The sequence below is a fragment of the Pimephales promelas genome, chromosome 20 (genome assembly GCF_988280905.1).
Source record: "Pimephales promelas chromosome 20, fPimPro1.hap1.1, whole genome shotgun sequence".
In the NCBI taxonomy this organism is placed as follows: Eukaryota; Metazoa; Chordata; class Actinopteri; order Cypriniformes; family Leuciscidae; genus Pimephales; species Pimephales promelas.
This window is the reverse complement of record NC_142788.1, coordinates 25834652-25856440: the sequence shown is the minus strand read 5'-3', so window position 1 is coordinate 25856440 and position 21789 is coordinate 25834652. Positions and strand designations below refer to the sequence as shown.

The following is a 21789-nucleotide window of genomic DNA, read 5'->3' as shown; positions in this document are numbered from 1 at the left end:
TTACCTTTTTTAATTATTATTCTGTGGCAGAAACAGGTTTCCACATGAGACAGCAAATATTGACAAAAAAGATTATTTTAAAGAACGCCTCCCTAATAATCGCTGTCTCAAGAGATGCTGTCTCCTGGTGGTGTTTAATGAATGCGTTCAGAGGTGTGTGTTGGTGATGTGGGTCTGGATTTGCTGCGTCACCGTGCCTGCTCACGACCGAGCTGGGGTTGTTTTTAGCTGAGTCATGCCCTTCGTCCAAACGTGTCCTCTACGCACTGGCAAGCGGTAGAGTGGTGAGTAATCGAACAACGCTTGCTTTTACAACCCCATGGGTTCTCAATCTTTCTCCTTGTCTCTCATACACACACTTGTTCTATCTCGCTCTCCTGCTTCGTCTTTCCCCCCTCTCGTCCGGCTGCCAAGCACTCAGCCCTTTCATAGCCGATAAGACAGGTTCAGTTAAACGTCAGAGGAGACATTAGCAGAGAGCAGGACAGGGGGACAGATGCAAGACTCTGAGCATCTGAGTCAGATGAAATGGTTGATAGGAAGTAATAAGGCTCAGACTAGTGACTGTTAAAAGGCTTGCTGCACCAATGAGGAGGGGGTGAAGAGGAACGAGTGGAAAAAGCCTCAACATGTGTTTCTGTCACGTTCTGGACCTGTTAGACCAGGCCTGGTGACGGAGACGTCGAGCCAGACAGGACTGTTCATCTTGTAAGTCACGACTCCTGTGGCGGAGGGAAGATGTGTCGTGTATATGGACGTTCCAGCGACCTTCGAGTGAAAAAAGCGGCGGCTTGGGAATTATCATAAGAGTCCTCTAGAGACAACTCTCATCAAGGCATATATGTCGAGTCTTGAAGTTTTTAAAAGTGCTCAGAGAACCAACTGAGGAGAAGGAGACTTGAAGGTGAAGATTCTTGTTGGATTTGTTGGCATTGATAGAACTGAAATATACATCAGCCATCTTGTTGGGCCTTTGCTATCGTGGGACGATCTGAAGATACTAAATTGCCTCATCTTTCTGAGTCAGCATATTATTTTTCTTCTTCCTAACCTTGGTTATATTCTTGCCTGTTTTGTCTTGAGCTTCTTGTTTTGTTTTTCGAGACATTATGAAAGAAACGTTCAGCAATCTAGGAGAGTGTTGATAGCTCCCAGGAAAACTCGTTGAGCCTTCCGGTTACGTTGGGGAATGAGGTAACAGAGATGGTGGTGACTCAGTTAGAGCTGGAGCTCTGTTATCAGGGGACGAAGCTCAGAGGTTTCACCTGCAAGCTCACCCGTTCGGCTCATGGCTTTCTGCCGGAGAGCTCGTACATCATCGCTGCGCAGGTCTTCCTGCCGTATCTGCTGGGCGGACTGGGGATGGTGGCGGCTGGTATCGTCATGGACATTATCCAAGTATGAGCAATTTAATCTAGATTTGCCATATTTCTTAGTTGATATATTATTGAAAGTGCATTTTTACAAATTGTACGTAATGCTGTTTTCCAAAAGTATTAATAAACGTTGGCGATACCATGGTTCAGTTTAATACCATTATACTTTGATCTATCCCACCATTGTAAAAAAGATGCACCATGGTAGTGCTATGACTTTGTGCCATGGTGTTCCACTTAAATACCATGGGAGTCCTACAGTAGTTTCATAAAGGCATGATACTACCATACCATCTTCATGTTACTTCAAGAATACCATGTCAAAAAATCATTTTTCTATTGTAGCATGTACGTAAAATCATAATTCCGTGGTACTTTTCTATGTTGAAGCATATACTGTAGATATTGAAGTTTAAAGAAATACACATGATTAATAAATGCATTAAGAATAATAAGAGTCATAAAGTCACTGTGATTCTTTGACTGGTTTTAATGCTTTAATAACATGACAGCTAAACTAAATTGTATCATAATTTATTCATCTCAAATTCATTGATTCATTTATCAATTATTTGCAACTGGTTCACTTAATATGTGCTATTTTTCTTCTTCATTCACAGCTAAAACACAATTTCAAATACAACTGCGATTTTTTTTTTTATTGTTAACCAAAACAAAACTATTTTTTTCCTTTTTTTTCATTTTTGTTAATTAAAATAAAGGTAAAATCAAATTAAAGATAAATATTAGATGAAATATTGAAACCAAAAAACTTAAATGAAAATAAAATAGATTAATTGAAAGTAGTAATATTACTACACTACAACTAAAACTGAAATAGATTTAAATTAAAACTGAATAGAAATGAATGAAAAAAAAATGTAAACAATCACCCAAACTAAAATGAAAACCAAAAGTCTAAAAACAAAAGCGAATTCAAAATGTAAATAAATTCTATAATAGTACATAAACACTAAAATAACACTGCTTTTGTATGTTCCAATATTGCACCTTTACATATGTAAGAAAATGTATGTAGATCTAAAGAGACAGCATTCTAACGCAAAATATCCCCTAGTTAATATACTTAAATGTTTTGTATGTACATTATGCAGTTATCTCATGGAATATCAGCACACTTCACAAGCACATGCTAACTTCCAGTAACAGCTCCTCGTGTTCCTCATGTCCTCCAGTGGTTGGCATGGACTGTGTTGTGTGTCTATTAATTGAATTCTCATGGGGGCAGGTGAGATAGACAGGGTGAGAGGATGAGAGCTTGTTTGTAGCGGGCTGAGATAGAGGGAGGAGGAGAAGTGGGCTAGATCCCAAGACGGGCCTGTGACGTGACACCAGCCTCTCGAAACAGCCTGCACTGTGCGTGTGGTAAAAATACCATCCCCTGGCTGACTGGCTGGCTGGCACCGGTCTCTTATCTGTTTATTTAAACATTACGGTTATTTTTAACTGCATGATGAGTGGGCTTGTGAAGAGAGGAGCACTCAACTCGTATACTGACACGTACTAAATATAAACGCACTGCACAGGAAGCCATTCGTGTTCAATGATTCACTTGGACTCTTTTGTCAGCATGCACATTATGAGATGATATGTATGATTTAGCTTATGACTAGTTTGTGTTTTGGCTGTAAGAATCAATAAAGAACTGAAACTGACACCGATTAATCTGAATGTATTAAGATGTCACACAGTTTTGGTCACATTAGCAGTGATGTATGGGAAAGCCAACGCACCATTCTGTGTAAAGTATCTGTTTAGCTCAAATTCTTGAAAAGTTCAGTATCTATGGACCTCAGGGCAGGGCTTCAGTTCCCATCATGCAGTGTGACTTAAATGGAGAATTATTATTTTACTATGTAGCCTACCTTTATATTTCTGCACCAGTGTTGTTGTATTTGTTGCTCCATTGAATCATATAGCTTTAATTGAAAGCGATTTAAATATGACATTTTCAACTGTGAATTTTCTTGCTTGTTTTTATTTATGAATTCATTTTTGCATATTGAAACAAATTTTTGCAAGCACATTCCCTTCCTCATTCTCTTGTTAATCCTGTTATAATCATGCCTAGACACAGGGATTCATTTTTTTATTAATTATAAAATCTGCTTTAACTACATTAATCATAGTAAATACCACCTTGATGTATTTGATAAATATATTTTACAAATTATTTTGATAAAGTACTTCAAAATTCAAAAATAAAAATTTGTTGAGAATGAGATATGACCTAGACATTAATCTTAATCAATTTTAATTAGATTTACATACAAAAAGTGTTTACAAACTTTTTTTTTTAGATATGACCGTTTTGAGCTTCACACTTGTTTAGCTGTAAACCCTGAATGTGTTTGTGCTAAACACGGTTCTTTCTAAAATACCAGGAAAATCTCTTTTTGGTGTCTACTTTTGTGTGTGCCTACTTACACATTTGTCATTTTATTTCATAAAAACTGTTTTAATGGTTCCAGGTCAACCTGATAACATGGAGAACAGTTGGCCTACTTTGTTTTCCAGTTTCAGACTGTTTGTGTGAATCTGCTCTGTGTGTGTGTGTTTCAGCATTGGGATGTGTTTAAGGTGATCACAGAGGTGTTCATCCTGGTACCTGCTCTGGTCGGACTCAAGGGAAACCTGGAGATGACTCTAGCATCTCGTCTCTCTACTGCTGTATGTAAAAATATTTATTACTTATTATATATATAAGTATGTAAATCTATCTCAAGCTGTAACCTTAGTGTTTAATGACCCTGAGTGTGTCTCCATTATTACATCAAAACACTTCAAGCGGTTATTTTCTTCCCTGAGGTTTTGTTTCCCATCTTCCTCAGGCTAACACTGGACAGATGGATGACCCCAAACAGCAGTGGGTGATGGTGACCTGTAATCTTGCTCTTATTCAGGTGGGGGAATCAGAATACACTGGAATACACTGGAAACTGGCTTTAGTACTCAGTCAGAGATAAATTAGACATTACAAACGTGAATTAACAGAACAACCTTTCATTAAACATTAAATAAATTTGAATATGAACAATAACTCTGAGACTTCACTCTGCAGTCCCCGGTCTCTAATACTAATGAGATGTCATTATAAAATGAATTTTTAATCTCTGTTTAATTATGAATGGTGCATATGATCAGTGATTGTGTGGATGTCTTCTCCAGATTCAGGCCACTGTGGTGGGCTTCCTGGCAGCTCTGGCGGCCGTAGGGCTTGGCGCTCTGTCCAGAGGGGGGGTTGAGCTGGACCAGGCAGCTGTCCTGTGTGCTAGCAGTGTTACCACTGCATTCATGGCCGCGCTGTCCTTAGGTACACCACTCCCCATTATTTCAAGATGACATGAAATTCATTTACATTTTTATAGACATCTATGGTCTTATTGTTTATGATTTATATTTTATGAAGAGAAAAAACTATTTTCATAATCTAGAAGTTTAAAACCATTTTAAAAACAAGACGACTCCATAACTTAATTATAATAAATAAAAATACTTCCACAATCCAATGGATAAAATAAAATTGCTATTTTTCTATAAACAAAAATGTGTTCAAAAGTTAAAAAAAGTAAGAACTTAAGTAAATTCATTTTTATTGTGCAAGGACACAATAAATTAATAATAATTTCAGTAAAGACTGTTTCATTGACAATGTAATCATCTGTATTTTTGTAAACTAACGTTAACAAAGATTAATAAATACTGTAGCAAATGTTTTGTAACGAATTAGAATTTGACTCAGCTGCTTTCTTCTATGTCCAGGTCTGGTGATGATTGGTGTGGTCATTGGCTCCAGAAAGGTGGGCATCAACCCTGATAATGTGGCCACCCCGATAGCAGCCAGTCTGGGAGATCTCATCACTCTTTCTCTATTGGCTGGAGTCAGCACCACATTGTTCCAGTACAGAGGTATGGGGCCATCTAGTCATTCAGTCACCGATACTGTTTATGTAACCTAACAACTGCTAGTTTTAGAGCCTAGAATAATTATTTTATGCATTACAGCATATATTGTTACAAAATTGCCTAATATTTAATTAGACTATTGTTAATTATTAACAATCGTTAGATAAAAGTAGTGTGGAAAACTTGTAGTAATTTAATTTTAAATTACATAAATCATTTGGTTTTATAAATAAATTAAGTAAATTAAACAAAAATAAATTAATATAAAATATCCACAAACCGATCAATATCCATTAAATGAATCACAAATATCACATATTTTTATATTTGAGGCTCTAAATATTAAATGAGTGTGCGCTGTTAAAAGTGTACCAGAAGAGGGCAGTAGAAATGCACAAAAAATATTTATTTGTTTATCTTTGCCAAACCATTTGGTTGATTAAAGATTAAGAGTAAGATCTCCTCCCCTTGGGAAAATCATCTCTCGTTGTCATTTTATTCTCTAGAGCCCTTAAAATCAGCATTTACTTAAATCATATTGCACGTTATCTGAAAATATGCATTTATTAGACTAGCATGTATCATCAGTGTAATCTAAAAATGTTTTGTGTGTGTCCAGATGTGTGGTATTTGTCCCCGTTGGTGTGTGTTTTCTTCCTGCTGCTCATTCCTCTCTGGGTGCTCATCGCTAGACGGAGTCCTCAGATTAAAGAGGTTCTGAAGTCCGGCTGGCAGCCTGTTATAGTAGCCATGTCCATCAGCAGGTACAACTGTGCATGCAGAGACACTCTCTTCCATCAGTGTGTCAGAATAGAGTGATGCAGGTATGACATCAGAAGCTGGAATACTAATTCACAACTGGTTCCTTCGAGATTTTCCTATGGGGTTTTATGATTTACGTGTAAAATAAAGCCTGTGGTAAATATAACTTGACTATAGTTTGACGTTTTGTCTTACAAAGTAAATTAGACACACCCATAGCGAACACGTAAATTTTGAAGCATTTTTGAAAACAAATTTTTTAATGAGTAACTTGATACGACAGCTTTGGGCGTGAGTGTTGCAGTGTACGTTGTAGAACAAAACATCGAAGTATCATCAAGTTATGTTTACCAGGCTTTATTTTACTCATATCTTGAAAACCCCCATTGGAAAATCTCAAAGGACCAGTGGCGAATTGGGCTTCCAGGTTCTGATGTCATACCTGCACCACTCTATAGAGATAACAAAATGAAATGTATTGTTAATAATGTATTCAATGTAGCAAAAATGTTTTGCCTGTAATGGAGGACACATGAGATGCGTCCCAAATTATGCACTGTATACACTTATACACTATGTACTTATGCACTCATCTGTGTAGTGTATGAATTTAATACGGTTATTTTGTCATTCAACATTGGAGTCTGATGCCACTCCCTCTCTGCTCCGTAATTAAAGCTGCGACAGTTTAGTGCATGAATTGTCTAACTTTCCACTCTTCATTTTTTGGGTCGAATGTTTCAGTTTCCATATCTCAGCTGTGGAAGGGTCTAAAGCCTCCATTTTTGCACTCAAGTTTAAGTCTCATGGCACTCTATCAGAATCCAGAGTTTTGAGAAGATTGGAGAAACTTCGTTTTTTGCCCCCCCCCCCCCCAAAAAAAAAACGAAAGGGGTACCACTGTCGTTTTTTTTGGGTCGAATTTTGAGTTTCGATATCTCAGCTCTGGAAGGGGCTAGAGCCTCCATTTTTGCACTCAGGTCTAAGTCTCATGGCCCTCTATCAGAATCCAGAGTTTTGGGAAGATTGGAGAAACTTAATTTTTCGCCCGAAAAAAAAAAAACGTAAGGGGTACCACTGTCGTTTTTTTTTCGGGCCGAATTTTTGAGTTTCCATATCTCAGCTCTGGAAGGGTCTAGAGCCTCCATTTTTGCGCTCAGGTCAAAGTCTCGCGGCCCTCTATCATAATCCAGAGTTTTGAGAAGATTGGAGAAACTTGATTTTTCGCCCGAAAACGAAAAAAAACGTAAGGGGTAACACTGTCGTTTTTTTTTTCGGGTCGAAATTTTGAGTTTCCATATCTCAGCTCTGGAAGGGTCTAGAGTCTCCATTTTTGCACTCAGGTCAAAGTCTCGTGGCCCTCTATCAGAATCCAGAGTTTTGGGAAGATTGGAGAAACTTAATTTTTCGACTGAAAAAAACAAAACGTAAGGGGTACCACTGTCGTTTTTTTTTTCGGGCCGAATTTTTGAGTTTCGATATCTCAGCTCTGGAAGGGGCTAGAGCCTCCATTTTTGCACTCAGGTATAAGTCTCATGACCCGGAAAAAAAACGACAGTGTTACCCCTTTCGTTTTTTTTTTTATTTTTGGGCGAAAAATTAAGTTTCTCCAATCCTCTCAAAACTCTCCAATCTTCTCCAATCTTCTTAAAACTCTGGATTATGATAGAGGGCCGCGAGACTTTGACCTGAGCGCAAAAATGGAGGCTCTAGACCCTTCCAGAGCTGAGATATGGAAACTCAAAATTTCGACCCGAAAATAAAACGACAGTGTTACCCCTTACGTTTTTTTTCGTTTTCGGGCGAAAAATCAAGTTTCTCCAATCTTCTCAAAACTCTGGATTATGATAGAGGGCCGCGAGACTTTGACCTGAGCGCAAAAATGGAGGCTCTAGACCCTTCCAGAGCTGAGATATGGAAACTCAAAATTTCGACCCGAAAAAAAAACGACAGTGTTACCCCTCACGTTTTTTTCGTTTTCGGGCGAAAAATCAAGTTTCTCCAATCTTCTCAAAACTCTGGATTATGATAGAGGACCGCAAGACTTTGACCTGAGCGCAAAAATGGAGGCTCTAGACCCTTCCAGAGCTGAGATATGAAAACTCAAAATTTCGACCCGAAAAAAAAAACGACAGTGTTACCCCTTACGGTTTTTTTTACGTTTTCGGGCGAAAAATCAAGTTTCTCCAATCTTCTCAAAACTCTGGATTATGATAGAGGGCGGCGAGACTTTGACCTGAGCGCAAAAATGGAGGCTCTAGACCCTTCCAGAGCTGAGATATGGAAACTCAAAATTTCGACCCGAAAATAAAACGACAGTGTTACCCCTTACGTTTTTTTTCGTTTTCGGGCGAAAAATCAAGTTTCTCCAATCTTCTCAAAACTCTGGATTGTGATAGAGAGCCGCGAGACTTTGACCTGAGCGCAAAAATGGAGGCTCTAGACCCTTCCAGAGCTGAGATATGGAAACTCAAAATTTCGACCCGAAAATAAAACGACAGTGTTACCCCTTACGTTTTTTTTCGTTTTTGGGCCAAAAATCAAGTTTCTCCAATCTTCTCAAAACTCTGGATTATGATAGAGGGCCGCGAGACTTTGACCTGAGCGCAAAAATGGAGGCTCTAGACCCTTCCAGAGCTGAGATATGGAAACTCAAAATTTCTACCCGAAAAAAAAAAGACAGTGTTACCCCTTACGTTTTTTTCCGTTTTCGGGCGAAAAATCAAGTTTCTCCAATCTTCTCAAAACTCTGGATTATGATAGAGGGCCGCGAGACTTTGACCTGAGCGCAAAAATGGAGGCTCTAGACCCTTCCAGAGCTGAGATATGGAAACTCAAAATTTTGACCCGAAAAAAAAAACGACAGTGTTACCCCTTACGTTTTTTTTCGTTTTCGGGCGAAAAATCAAAATTCTCCAATCTTCTCAAAACTCTGGATTATGATAGAGGGCGCGAGACTTTGACCTGAGCGCAAAAATGGAGGCTCTAGACCCTTCCAGAGCTGAGATATGGAAACTCAAAATTTCGACCCGAAAAAAAAACGACAGTGTTACCCCTTACGTTTTTTTCCGTTTTCGGGCCAAAAATCAAGTTTCTCCAATCTTCTCAAAACTCTGGATTATGATAGAGGGCCGCGAGACTTTGACCTGAGCGCAAAAATGGAGGCTCTAGACCCTTCCAGAGCTGAGATATGGAAACTCAAAATTTCGACCCGAAAAAAAAAACGACAGTGTTACCCCTTACGTTTTTTTTAGTTTTCGGGCGAAAAATCAAGTTTCTCCAATCTTCTCAAAACTCTGGATTCTGATAGAGGGCCGCGAGACTTTGACCTGAGCGCAAAAATGGAGGCTCTAGACCCTTCCAGAGCTGAGATATGGAAACTCAAAATTTCGACCCGAAAAAAAAAACGACAGTGTTACCCCTTACGTTTTTTTTCGTTTTCGGGCGAAAAATCAAGTTTCTCCAATCTTCTCAAAACTCTGGATTATGATAGAGGGCAGCGAGACTTTGACCTGAGCGCAAAAATGGAGGCTCTAGACCCTTCCAGAGCTGAGATATGGAAACTCAAAATTTCGACCCGAAAAAAAAACGACAGTGTTACCCCTTACGTTTTTTTTCGTTTTCGGGCGAAAAATCAAGTTTCTCCAATCTTCTCAAAACTCTGGATTATGATAGAGGGCCGCGAGACTTTGACCTGAGCGCAAAAATGGAGGCTCTAGACCCTTCCAGAGCTGAGATATGGAAACTCAAAATTTCGACCCGAAAAAAAACCGACAGTGTTACCCCTTACGTTTTTTTCGTTTTCGGGCGAAAAATCAAGTTTCTCCAATCTTCTCAAAACTCTGGATTATGATAGAGGACCGCAAGACTTTGACCTGAGCGCAAAAATGGAGGCTCTAGACCCTTCCAGAGCTGAGATATGGAAACTCAAAAATTCGACCCGAAAAAAAAACGACAGTGTTACCCCTTACGTTTTTTTCCGTTTTCGGGCCAAAAATCAAGTTTCTCCAATCTTCTCAAAACTCTGGATTATGATAGAGGGCCGCGAGACTTTGACCTGAGCGCAAAAATGGAGGCTCTAGACCCTTCCAGAGCTGAGATATGGAAACTCAAAATTTCGACCCGAAAAAAAAACGACAGTGTTACCCCTTACGTTTTTTTTTCGTTTTCGGGCGAAAAATCAAGTTTCTCCAATCTTCTCAAAACTCTGGATTATGATAGAGGGCCGCGAGACTTTGACCTGAGCGCAAAAATGGAGGCTCTAGACCCTTCCAGAGCTGAGATATGGAAACTCAAAATTTCGACCCGAAAAAAACAACGACAGTGTTACCCCTTACGTTTTTTTCGTTTTCGGGCGAAAAATCAAGTTTCTCCAATCTTCTCAAAACTCTAGATTGTGATAGAGGGCCGCGAGACTTTGACCTGAGCGCAAAAATGGAGGCTCTAGACCCTTCCAGAGCTGAGATATGGAAACTCAAAATTTCGACCCGAAAAAAAAACGACAGTGTTACCCCTTACTTTTTTTTTTCGTTTTCGGGCAAAAAATCAAGTTTCTCCAATCTTCTCAAAACTCTGGATTATGATAGAGGGCCGCGAGACTTTGACCTGAGTGCAAAAATGGAGGCTCTAGACCCTTCCAGAGCTGAGATATGGAAACTCAAAATTTCGACCCGAAAAAAAAACGACAGTGTTATCCCTTACGTTTTTTTTCGTTTTCGGGCGAAAAATCGAGTTTCTCCAATCTTCTCAAAACTCTGGATTATGATAGAGGGCCGCGAGACTTTGACCTGAGCGCAAAAATGGAGGCTCTAGACCCTTCCAGAGCTGAGATATGGAAACTCAAAATTTCGACCCGAAAAAAAAACGACAGTGTTACCCCTTACGTTTTTTTTCGTTTTCGGGCGAAAAATCAAAATTCTCCAATCTTCTCAAAACTCTGGATTATGATAGAGGGCGCGAGACTTTGACCTGAGCGCAAAAATTGAGGCTCTAGACCCTTCCAGAGCTGAGATATGGAAACTCAAAATTTCGACCCGAAAAAAAAACGACAGTGTTACCCCTTACGTTTTTTTTCATTTTCGGGCGAAAAATCAAGTTTATCCAATCTTCTCAAAACTCTGGATTATGATAGAGGGCCGCGAGACTTTGACCTGAGCGCAAAAATGGAGGCTCTAGACCCTTCCAGAGCTGAGATATGGAAACTCAAAATTTCGACCCGAAAAAAAAAACGACAGTGTTACCCCTTACGTTTTTTTTCGTTTTCGGGCGAAAAATCAAAATTCTCCAATCTTCTCAAAACTCTGGATTATGATAGAGGGCGCGAGACTTTGACCTGAGCGCAAAAATTGAGGCTCTAGACCCTTCCAGAGCTGAGATATGGAAACTCAAAATTTCGACCCGAAAAAAAAACGACAGTGTTACCCCTTATGTTTTTTTCCGTTTTCGGGCCAAAAATCAAGTTTCTCCAATCTTCTCAAAACTCTGGATTATGATAGAGGGCCGCGAGACTTTGACCTGAGCGCAAAAATGGAGGCTCTAGACCCTTCCAGAGCTGAGATATGGAAACTCAAAATTTCGACCCGAAAAAAAAACGACAGTGTTACCCCTTACGTTTTTTTTCATTTTCGGGCGAAAAATCAAGTTTCTCCAATCTTCTCAAAACTCTGGATTATGATAGAGGGCCGCGAGACTTTGACCTGAGCGCAAAAATGGAGGCTCTAGACCCTTCCAGAGCTGAGATATGGAAACTCAAAATTTCGACCCGAAAAAAAAACGACAGTGTTACCCCTTACGTTTTTTTTCATTTTCGGGCGAAAAATCAAGTTTCTCCAATCTTCTCAAAACTCTGGATTATGATAGAGGGCCGCGAGACTTTGACCTGAGCGCAAAAATGGAGGCTCTAGACCCTTCCAGAGCTGAGATATGGAAACTCAAAATTTAGACCCGAAAAAAAAAACGACAGTGTTACCCCTTACGTTTTTTTTCATTTTCGGGCGAAAAATCAAGTTTATCCAATCTTCTCAAAACTCTGGATTATGATAGAGGGCCGCGAGACTTTGACCTGAGCGCAAAAATGGAGGCTCTAGACTCTTCCAGAGCTGAGATATGGAAACTCAAAATTTCGACCCGAAAAAAAAAAAACCACAGTGTTACCCCTTACGTTTTTTTTCATTTTCGGGCGAAAAATCAAGTTTCTTCAATCTTCTCAAAACTCTGGATTATTATAGAGGGCCGCGAGACTTTGACCTGAGCGCAAAAATGGAGGCTCTAGACCCTTCCAGAGCTGAGATATGGAAACTAAAAATTTCGACCCGAAAAAAAAAATGACAGTGTTACCCCTTACGTTTTTTTTCGTTTTCGGGCGAAAAATCAAAATTCTCCAATCTTCTCAAAACTCTGGATTATGATAGAGGGCGCGAGACTTTGACCTGAGCGCAAAAATTGAGGCTCTAGACCCTTCCAGAGCTGAGATATGGAAACTCAAAATTTCGACCCGAAAAAAACGACAGTGTTACCCCTTATGTTTTTTTCCGTTTTCGGGCCAAAAATCAAGTTTCTCCAATCTTCTCAAAACTCTGGATTATGATAGAGGGCCGCGAGACTTTGACCTGAGCGCAAAAATGGAGGCTCTAGACCCTTCCAGAGCTGAGATATGGAAACTCAAAATTTCGACCCGAAAAAAAAACGACAGTGTTACCCCTTACGTTTTTTTTTCATTTTCGGGCGAAAAATCAAGTTTCTCCAATCTTCTCAAAACTCTGGATTATGATAGAGGGCCGCGAGACTTTGACCTGAGCGCAAAAATGGAGGCTCTAGACCCTTCCAGAGCTGAGATATGGAAACTCAAAATTTCGACCCGAAAAAAAAAACGACAGTGTTACCCCTTACGTTTTTTTTCGTTTTCGGGCGAAAAATCAAGTTTCTCCAATCTTCTCAAAACTCTGGATTATGATAGAGGGCCGCGAGACTTTGACCTGAGCGCAAAAATGGAGGCTCTAGACCCTTCCAGAGCTGAGATATGGAAACTCAAAATTTCGACCCGAAAAAAAAACCCCACAGTGTTACCCCTTACGTTTTTTTTCATTTTCGGGCGAAAAATCAAGTTTCTCCAATCTTCTCAAAACTCTGGATTATGATAGAGGGCCGCGAGACTTTGACCTGAGCGCAAAAATGGAGGCTCTAGACCCTTCCAGAGCTGAGATATGGAAACTCAAAATTTCGACCCGAAAAAAAAACGACAGTGTTACCCCTTACGTTTTTTTTCATTTTCGGGCGAAAAATCAAGTTTCTCCAATCTTCTCAAAACTCTGGATTATGATAGAGGGCCGCGAGACTTTGACCTGAGCGCAAAAATGGAGGCTCTAGACTCTTCCAGAGCTGAGATATGGAAACTCAAAATTTCGACCCGAAAAAAAAAAACCACAGTGTTACCCCTTACGTTTTTTTTCATTTTCGGGCGAAAAATCAAGTTTCTCCAATCTTCTCAAAACTCTGGATTATTATAGAGGGCCGCGAGACTTTGACCTGAGCGCAAAAATGGAGGCTCTAGACCCTTCCAGAGCTGAGATATGGAAACTCAAAATTTCGACACGAAAAAAAAAATGACAGTGTTACCCCTTACGTTTTTTTTCGTTTTCGGGCGAAAAATCAAAATTCTCCAATCTTCTCAAAACTCTGGATTATGATAGAGGGCGCGAGACTTTGACCTGAGCGCAAAAATTGAGGCTCTAGACCCTTCCAGAGCTGAGATATGGAAACTCAAAATTTCGACCCGAAAAAAAAACGACAGTGTTACCCCTTATGTTTTTTTCCGTTTTCGGGCCAAAAATCAAGTTTCTCCAATCTTCTCAAAACTCTGGATTATGATAGAGGGCCGCGAGACTTTGACCTGAGCGCAAAAATGGAGGCTCTAGACCCTTCCAGAGCTGAGATATGGAAACTCAAAATGTCGACCCGAAAAAAAAAACGACAGTGTTACCCCTTACGTTTTTTTTCATTTTCGGGCGAAAAATCAAGTTTCTCCAATCTTCTCAAAACTCTGGATTATGATAGAGGGCCGCGAGACTTTGACCTGAGCGCAAAAATGGAGGCTCTAGACCCTTCCAGAGCTGAGATATGGAAACTCAAAATTTCGACCCGAAAAAAAAACGACAGTGTTACCCCTTACGTTTTTTTTCGTTTTCGGGCGAAAAATCAAGTTTCTCCAATCTTCTCAAAACTCTGGATTATGATAGAGGGCCGCGAGACTTTGACCTGAGCGCAAAAATGGAGGCTCTAGACCCTTCCAGAGCTGAGATATGGAAACTCAAAATTTCGACCCGAAAAAAAAACGACAGTGTTACCCCTTACGTTTTTTTTCGTTTTCGGGCGAAAAATCAAAATTCTCCAATCTTCTTAAAACTCTGGATTATGATAGAGGGCGCGAGACTTTGACCTGAGCGCAAAAATGGAGGCTCTAGACCCTTCCAGAGCTGAGATATGGAAACTCAAAATTTCGACCCGAAAAAAAAACGACAGTGTTACCCCTTACGTTTTTTTTCATTTTCGGGCGAAAAATCAAGTTTCTCCAATCTTCTCAAAACTCTGGATTATGATAGAGGGCCGCGAGACTTTGACCTGAGCGCAAAAATGGAGGCTCTAGACCCTTCCAGAGCTGAGATATGGAAACTCAAAATTTCGACCCGAAAAAAAAAACGACAGTGTTACCCCTTACGTTTTTTTTCGTTTTCGGGCGAAAAATCAAGTTTCTCCAATCTTCTCAAAACTCTGGATTATGATAGAGGACCGCGAGACTTTGACCTGAGCGCAAAAATGGAGGCTCTAGACCCTTCCAGAGCTGAGATATGGAAACTCAAAATTTCGACCCGAAAAAAAAACGACAGTGTTACCCCTTACGTTTTTTTTCGTTTTCGGGCGAAAAATCAAGTTTCTCCAATCTTCTCAAAACTCTGGATTATGATAGAGGGCCGCGAGACTTTGACCTGAGCGCAAAAATGGAGGCTCTAGACCCTTCCAGAGCTGAGATATGGAAACTCAAAATTTCGACCCGAAAAAAAAACGACAGTGTTACCCCTTACGTTTTTTTTCATTTTCGGGCGAAAAATCAAGTTTCTCCAATCTTCTCAAAACTCTGGATTATGATAGAGGGCGCGAGACTTTGACCTGAGCGCAAAAATGGAGGCTCTAGACCCTTCCAGAGCTGAGATATGGAAACTCAAAATTTCGACCCGAAAAAAAAACGACAATGTTACCCCTTACGTTTTTTTTTCATTTTCGGGCGAAAAATCAAGTTTCTCCAATCTTCTCAAAACTCTGGATTATGATAGAGGGGCGCGAGACTTTGACCTGAGCGCAAAAATGGAGGCTCTAGACCCTTCCAGAGCTGAGATATGGAAACTCAAAATTTCGACCCGAAAAAAAAACGACAGTGTTACCCCTTACGTTTTTTTTCATTTTCGGGCGAAAAATCAAGTTTCTCCAATCTTCTCAAAACTCTGGATTATGATAGAGGGCCGCGAGACTTTGACCTGAGCGCAAAAATGGAGGCTCTAGACCCTTCCAGAGCTGAGATATGGAAACTCAAAATTTCGACCCGAAAAAAAAACGACAGTGTTACCCCTTACGTTTTTTTTCGTTTTCGGGCGAAAAATCAAGTTTCTCCAATCTTCTCAAAACTCTGGATTATGATAGAGGGCCGCGAGACTTTGACCTGAGCGCAAAAATGGAGGCTCTAGACCCTTCCAGAGCTGAGATATGGAAACTCAAAATTTCGACCCCAAAAAAAACCGACAGTGTTACCCCTTACGTTTTTTTTCGTTTTCGGGCGAAAAATCAAGTTTCTCCAATCTTCTCAAAACTCTGGATTATGATAGAGGGCCGCGAGACTTTGACCTGAGCGCAAAAATGGAGGCTCTAGACCCTTCCAGAGCTGAGAAATGGAAACTCAAAATTTCGACCCGAAAAAAAAACGACAGTGTTACCCCTTACGTTTTTTTCCATTTTCGGGCCAAAAATCAAGTTTCTCCAATCTTCGCAAAACTCTGGATTATTATAGAGGGCCGCGAGACTTTGACCTGAGCGCAAAAATGAAGGCTCTAGACCCTTCCAGAGCTGAGATATGGAAACTCAAAATTTCGACCCGAAAAAAAACCGACAGTGTTACCCCTTACGTTTTTTTTCATTTTCGGGCGAAAAATCAAGTTTATCCAATCTTCTCAAAACTCTGGATTATGATAGAGGGCCGCGAGACTTTGACCTGAGCGCAAAAATGGAGGCTCTAGACCCTTCCAGAGCTGAGATATGGAAACTCAAAATTTCGACCCGAAAAAAAAACGACAGTGTTACCCCTTACGTTTTTTTTCATTTTCTGGCGAAAAATCAAGTTTATCCAATCTTCTCAAAACTCTGGATTATGATAGAGGGCCGCGAGACTTTGACCTGAGCGCAAAAATGGAGGCTCTAGACCCTTCCAGAGCTGAGATATGGAAACTCAAAATTTCGACCCGAAAAAAAAACGACAGTGTTACCCCTTATGTTTTTTTCCGTTTTCGGGCCAAAAATCAAGTTTCTCCAATCTTCTCAAAACTCTGGATTATGATAGAGGGCCGCGAGACTTTGACCTGAGCGCAAAAATGGAGGCTCTAGACCCTTCCAGAGCTGAGATATGGAAACTCAAAATTTCGACCCGAAAAAAAAACGACAGTCTTACCCCTTACGTTTTTTTTTCATTTTCGGGCGAAAAATCAAGTTTCTCCAATCTTCTCAAAACTCTGGATTATGATAGAGGGCCGCGAGACTTTGACCTGAGCGCAAAAATGGAGGCTCTAGACCCTTCCAGAGCTGAGAAATGGAAACTCAAAATTTCGACCCGAAAAAAAAACGACAGTGTTACCCCTTACGTTTTTTTCCATTTTCGGGCGAAAAATCAAGTTTCTCCAATCTTCTCAAAACTCTGGATTATGATAGAGGGCCGCGAGACTTTGACCTGAGCGCAAAAATGGAGGCTCTAGACCCTTCCAGAGCTGAGAAATGGAAACTCAAAATTTCGACCCGAAAAAAAAAACGACAGTGTTACCCCTTACGTTTTTTTCCATTTTCGGGCCAAAAATCAAGTTTCTCCAATCTTCTCAAAACTCTGGATTATGATAGAGGGCCGCAAGACTTTGACCTGAGCGCAAAAATGGAGGCTCTAGACCCTTCCAGAGCTGAGATATGGAAACTCAAAATTTCGACCCGAAAAAAAAACGACAGTGTTACCCCTTACGTTTTTTTTCATTTTCGGGCGAAAAATCAAGTTTCTCCAATCTTCTCAAAACTCTGGATTATGATAGAGGGCCGCGAGACTTTGACCTGAGCGCAAAAATGGAGGCTCTAGACCCTTCCAGAGCTGAGATATGGAAACTCAAAATTTCGACCCGAAAAAAAAACGACAGTCTTACCCCTTACGTTTTTTTTTCATTTTCGGGCGAAAAATCAAGTTTCTCCAATCTTCTCAAAACTCTGGATTATGATAGAGGGCCGCGAGACTTTGACCTGAGCGCAAAAATGGAGGCTCTAGACCCTTCCAGAGCTGAGATATGGAAACTCAAAATTTCGACCCGAAAAAAAAACGACAGTCTTACCCCTTACGTTTTTTTTTCATTTTTGGGCGAAAAATCAAGTTTCTCCAATCTTCTCAAAACTCTGGATTATGATAGAGGGCCGCGAGACTTTGACCTGAGCGCAAAAATGGAGGCTCTAGACCCTTCCAGAGCTGAGAAATGGAAACTCAAAATTTCGACCCGAAAAAAAAAACGACAGTGTTACCCCTTACGTTTTTTTCCATTTTCGGGCGAAAAATCAAGTTTCTCCAATCTTCTCAAAACTCTGGATTATGATAGAGGGCCGCGAGACTTTGACCTGAGCGCAAAAATGGAGGCTCTAGACCCTTCCAGAGCTGAGAAATGGAAACTCAAAATTTCGACCCGAAAAAAAAAACGACAGTGTTACCCCTTACGTTTTTTTCCATTTTCGGGCCAAAAATCAAGTTTCTCCAATCTTCTCAAAACTCTGGATTATGATAGAGGGCCGCGAGACTTTGACCTGAGCGCAAAAATGGAGGCTCTAGACCCTTCCAGAGCTGAGATATGGAAACTCAAAATTTCGACCCGAAAAAAAAACGACAGTGTTACCCCTTACGTTTTTTTTCGTTTTCGGGCGAAAAATCTAAATTCTCCAATCTTCTCAAAACTCTGGATTATGATAGAGGGCCGCGAGACTTTGACCTGAGCGCAAAAATGGAGGCTCTAGACCCTTCCAGAGCTGAGATATGGAAACTCAAAATTTCGACCCGAAAAAAAAACGACAGTGTTACCCCTTACGTTTTTTTCCGTTTTCGGGCCAAAAATCAAGTTTCTCCAATCTTCTCAAAACTCTGGATTATGATAGAGGGCCGCGAGACTTTGACCTGAGCGCAAAAATGGAGGCTCTAGACCCTTCCAGAGCTGAGATATGGAAACTCAAAATTTCGACCCGAAAAAAAAAACGACAGTGTTACCCCTTACGTTTTTTTTCGTTTTCGGGCGAAAAATCAAGTTTCTCCAATCTTCTCAAAACTCTGGATTATGATAGAGGGCCGCGAGACTTTGACCTGAGCGCAAAAATGGAGGCTCTAGACCCTTCCAGAGCTGAGATATGGAAACTCAAAATTTCGACCCGAAAAAAAAACGACAGTGTTACCCCTTACGTTTTTTTTTCGTTTTCGGGCGAAAAATCTAAATTCTCCAATCTTCTCAAAACTCTGGATTATGATAGAGGGCGCGAGACTTTGACCTGAGCGCAAAAATGGAGGCTCTAGACCCTTCCAGAGCTGAGATATGGAAACTCAAAATTTCGACCCGAAAAAAAAACGACAGTGTTACCCCTTACGTTTTTTTTCGTTTTCGGGCGAAAAATCAAGTTTCTCCAATCTTCTCAAAACTCTGGATTATGATAGAGGGCCGCGAGACTTTGACCTGAGCGCAAAAATGGAGGCTCTAGACCCTTCCAGAGCTGAGATATGGAAACTCAAAATTTCGACCCGAAAAAAAAAACGACAGTGTTACCCCTTACGTTTTTTTTCGTTTTCGGGCGAAAAATCAAATTTCTCCAATCTTCTCAAAACTCTGGATTGTGATAGAGGGCCGCGAGACTTTGACCTGAGCGCAAAAATGGAGGCTCTAGACCCTTCCAGAGCTGAGATATGGAAACTCAAAATTTCGACCCGAAAAAAAAACGACAGTGTTACCCCTTACGTTTTTTTTCGTTTTCGGGCGAAAAATCAAATTTCTCCAATCTTCTCAAAACTCTGGATTATGATAGAGGGCCGCGAGACTTTGACCTGAGCGCAAAAATGGAGGCTCTAGACCCTTCCAGAGCTGAGATATGGAAACTCAAAATTTCGACCCGAAAAAAAAACGACAGTGTTACCCCTTACGTTTTTTTTTCGTTTTCGGGCGAAAAATCTAAATTCTCCAATCTTCTCAAAACTCTGGATTATGATAGAGGGCGCGAGACTTTGACCTGAGCGCAAAAATGGAGGCTCTAGACCCTTCCAGAGCTGAGATATGGAAACTCAAAATTTCGACCCGAAAAAAAAACGACAGTGTTACCCCTTACGTTTTTTTCCGTTTTCGGGCAAAAAATCAAGTTTCTCCAATCTTCTCAAAACTCTGGATTATGATAGAGGGCCGCGAGACTTTGACCTGAGCGCAAAAATGGAGGCTCTAGACCCTTCCAGAGCTGAGATATGGAAACTCAAAATTTCGACCCGAAAAAAAAAACGACAGTGTTACCCCTTACGTTTTTTTTTCATTTTCGGGCGAAAAATCAAGTTTCTCCAATCTTCTCAAAACTCTGGATTATGATAGAGGGCCGCGAGACTTTGACCTGAGCGCAAAAATGGAGGCTCTAGACCCTTCCAGAGCTGAGAAATGGAAACTCAAAATTTCGACCCGAAAAAAAAACGACAGTGTTACCCCTTATGTTTTTTTCCATTTTCGGGCCAAAAATCAAGTTTCTCCAATCTTCTCAAAACTCTGGATTATGATAGAGGGCCGCGAGACTTTGACCTGAGCGCAAAAATGGAGGCTCTAGACCCTTCCAGAGCTGAGATATGGAAACTCAAAATTTCGACCCGAAAAAAAAACGACAGTGTTACCCCTTACGTTTTTTTTTCATTTTCGGGCGAAAAATCAAGTTTCTCCAATCTTCTCAAAACTCTGGATTATGATAGAGGGCCGCGAGACTTTGACCTGAGCGCAAAAATGGAGGCTCTAGACCCTTCCAGAGCTGAGATATGGAAACTCAAAATTTCGACCCGAAAAAAAAAATGACAGTGTTACCCCTTACGTTTTTTTTCGTTAAAAAACGACAGTGTTACCCCTTACGTTTTTTTTTCATTTTCGGGCGAAAAATCAAGTTTCTCCAATCTTCTCAAAACTCTGGATTATGATAGAGGGCCGCGAGACTTTGACCTGAGCGCAAAAATGGAGGCTCTAGACCCTTCCAGAGCTGAGATATGGAAACTCAAAATTTCGACCCGAAAAAAAAACGACAGTGTTACCCCTTACGTTTTTTTTCGTTTTCGGGCCAAAAATCAAGTTTCTCCAATCTTCTCAAAACTCTGGATTATGATAGAGGGCCGCGAGACTTTGACCTGAGCGCAAAAATGGAGGCTCTAGACCCTTCCAGAGCTGAGATATGGAAACTCAAAATTTCGACCCGAAAAAAAAAACGACAGTGTTACCCCTTACGGTTTTTTTTCATTTTCGGGCGAAAAATCAAGTTTCTCCAATCTTCTCAAAACTCTGGATTATGATAGAGGGCCGCGAGACTTTGACCTGAGCGCAAAAATGGAGGCTCTAGACCCTTCCAGAGCTGAGATATGGAAACTCAAAATTTCGACCCGAAAAAAAAACGACAGTGTTACCCCTTACGTTTTTTTTCGTTTTCGGGCGAAAAATCAAGTTTCTCCAATCTTCTCAAAACTCTGGATTATGATAGAGGGCCGCGAGACTTTGACCTGAGCGCAAAAATGGAGGCTCTAGACCCTTCCAGAGCTGAGATATGGAAACTCAAAATTTCGACCCGAAAAAAAAACGACAGTGTTACCCCTTACGTTTTTTTTCGTTTTCGGGCGAAAAATCAAAATTCTCCAATCTTCTTAAAACTCTGGATTATGATAGAGGGCCGCGAGACTTTGACCTGAGCGCAAAAATGGAGGCTCTAGACCCTTCCAGAGCTGAGATATGGAAACTCAAAATTTCGACCCGAAAAAAAAAACGACAGTGTTACCCCTTACGTTTTTTTTCATTTTCGGGCGAAAAATCAAGTTTCTCCAATCTTCTCAAAACTCTGGATTATGATAGAGGGCCGCGAGACTTTGACCTGAGCGCAAAAATGGAGGCTCTAGACCCTTCCAGAGCTGAGATATGGAAACTCAAAATTTCGACCCGAAAAAAAAACGACAGTGTTACCCCTTACGTTTTTTTTCGTTTTCGGGCGAAAAATCAAGTTTCTCCAATCTTCTCAAAACTCTGGATTATGATAGAGGGCCGCGAGACTTTGACCTGAGCGCAAAAATGGAGGCTCTAGACCCTTCCAGAGCTGAGATATGGAAACTCAAAATTTCGACCCGAAAAAAAAACGACAGTGTTACCCCTTACGTTTTTTTTCGTTTTCGGGCGAAAAATCAAGTTTCTCCAAT

At 40.6% G+C, this 21789-nt stretch overlaps 1 protein-coding gene across 3 annotated transcripts in view; it reads left to right on the top strand.

The window, feature by feature from the left end:
- The window catches only part of slc41a3 (solute carrier family 41 member 3), a 118132-nt gene that overhangs the window by 2857 nt on the left and 93486 nt on the right, over positions 1-21789 (top strand). For 2 of the 3 annotated variants that reach the window (XM_039652240.2, XM_089124351.1), the window contains exons 3-7: positions 3960-4067; positions 4229-4300; positions 4566-4710; positions 5160-5306; positions 5923-6067. In XM_039652240.2, coding sequence (XP_039508174.2) covers positions 3960-4067; positions 4229-4300; positions 4566-4710; positions 5160-5306; positions 5923-6067 — 617 coding nt within the window. Of the gene's footprint in view, positions 1-383; positions 1399-3959; positions 4068-4228; positions 4301-4565; positions 4711-5159; positions 5307-5922; positions 6068-21789 lie in introns of those variants that run through there. The other variant, XM_039652242.2, reaches the window with a different exon arrangement.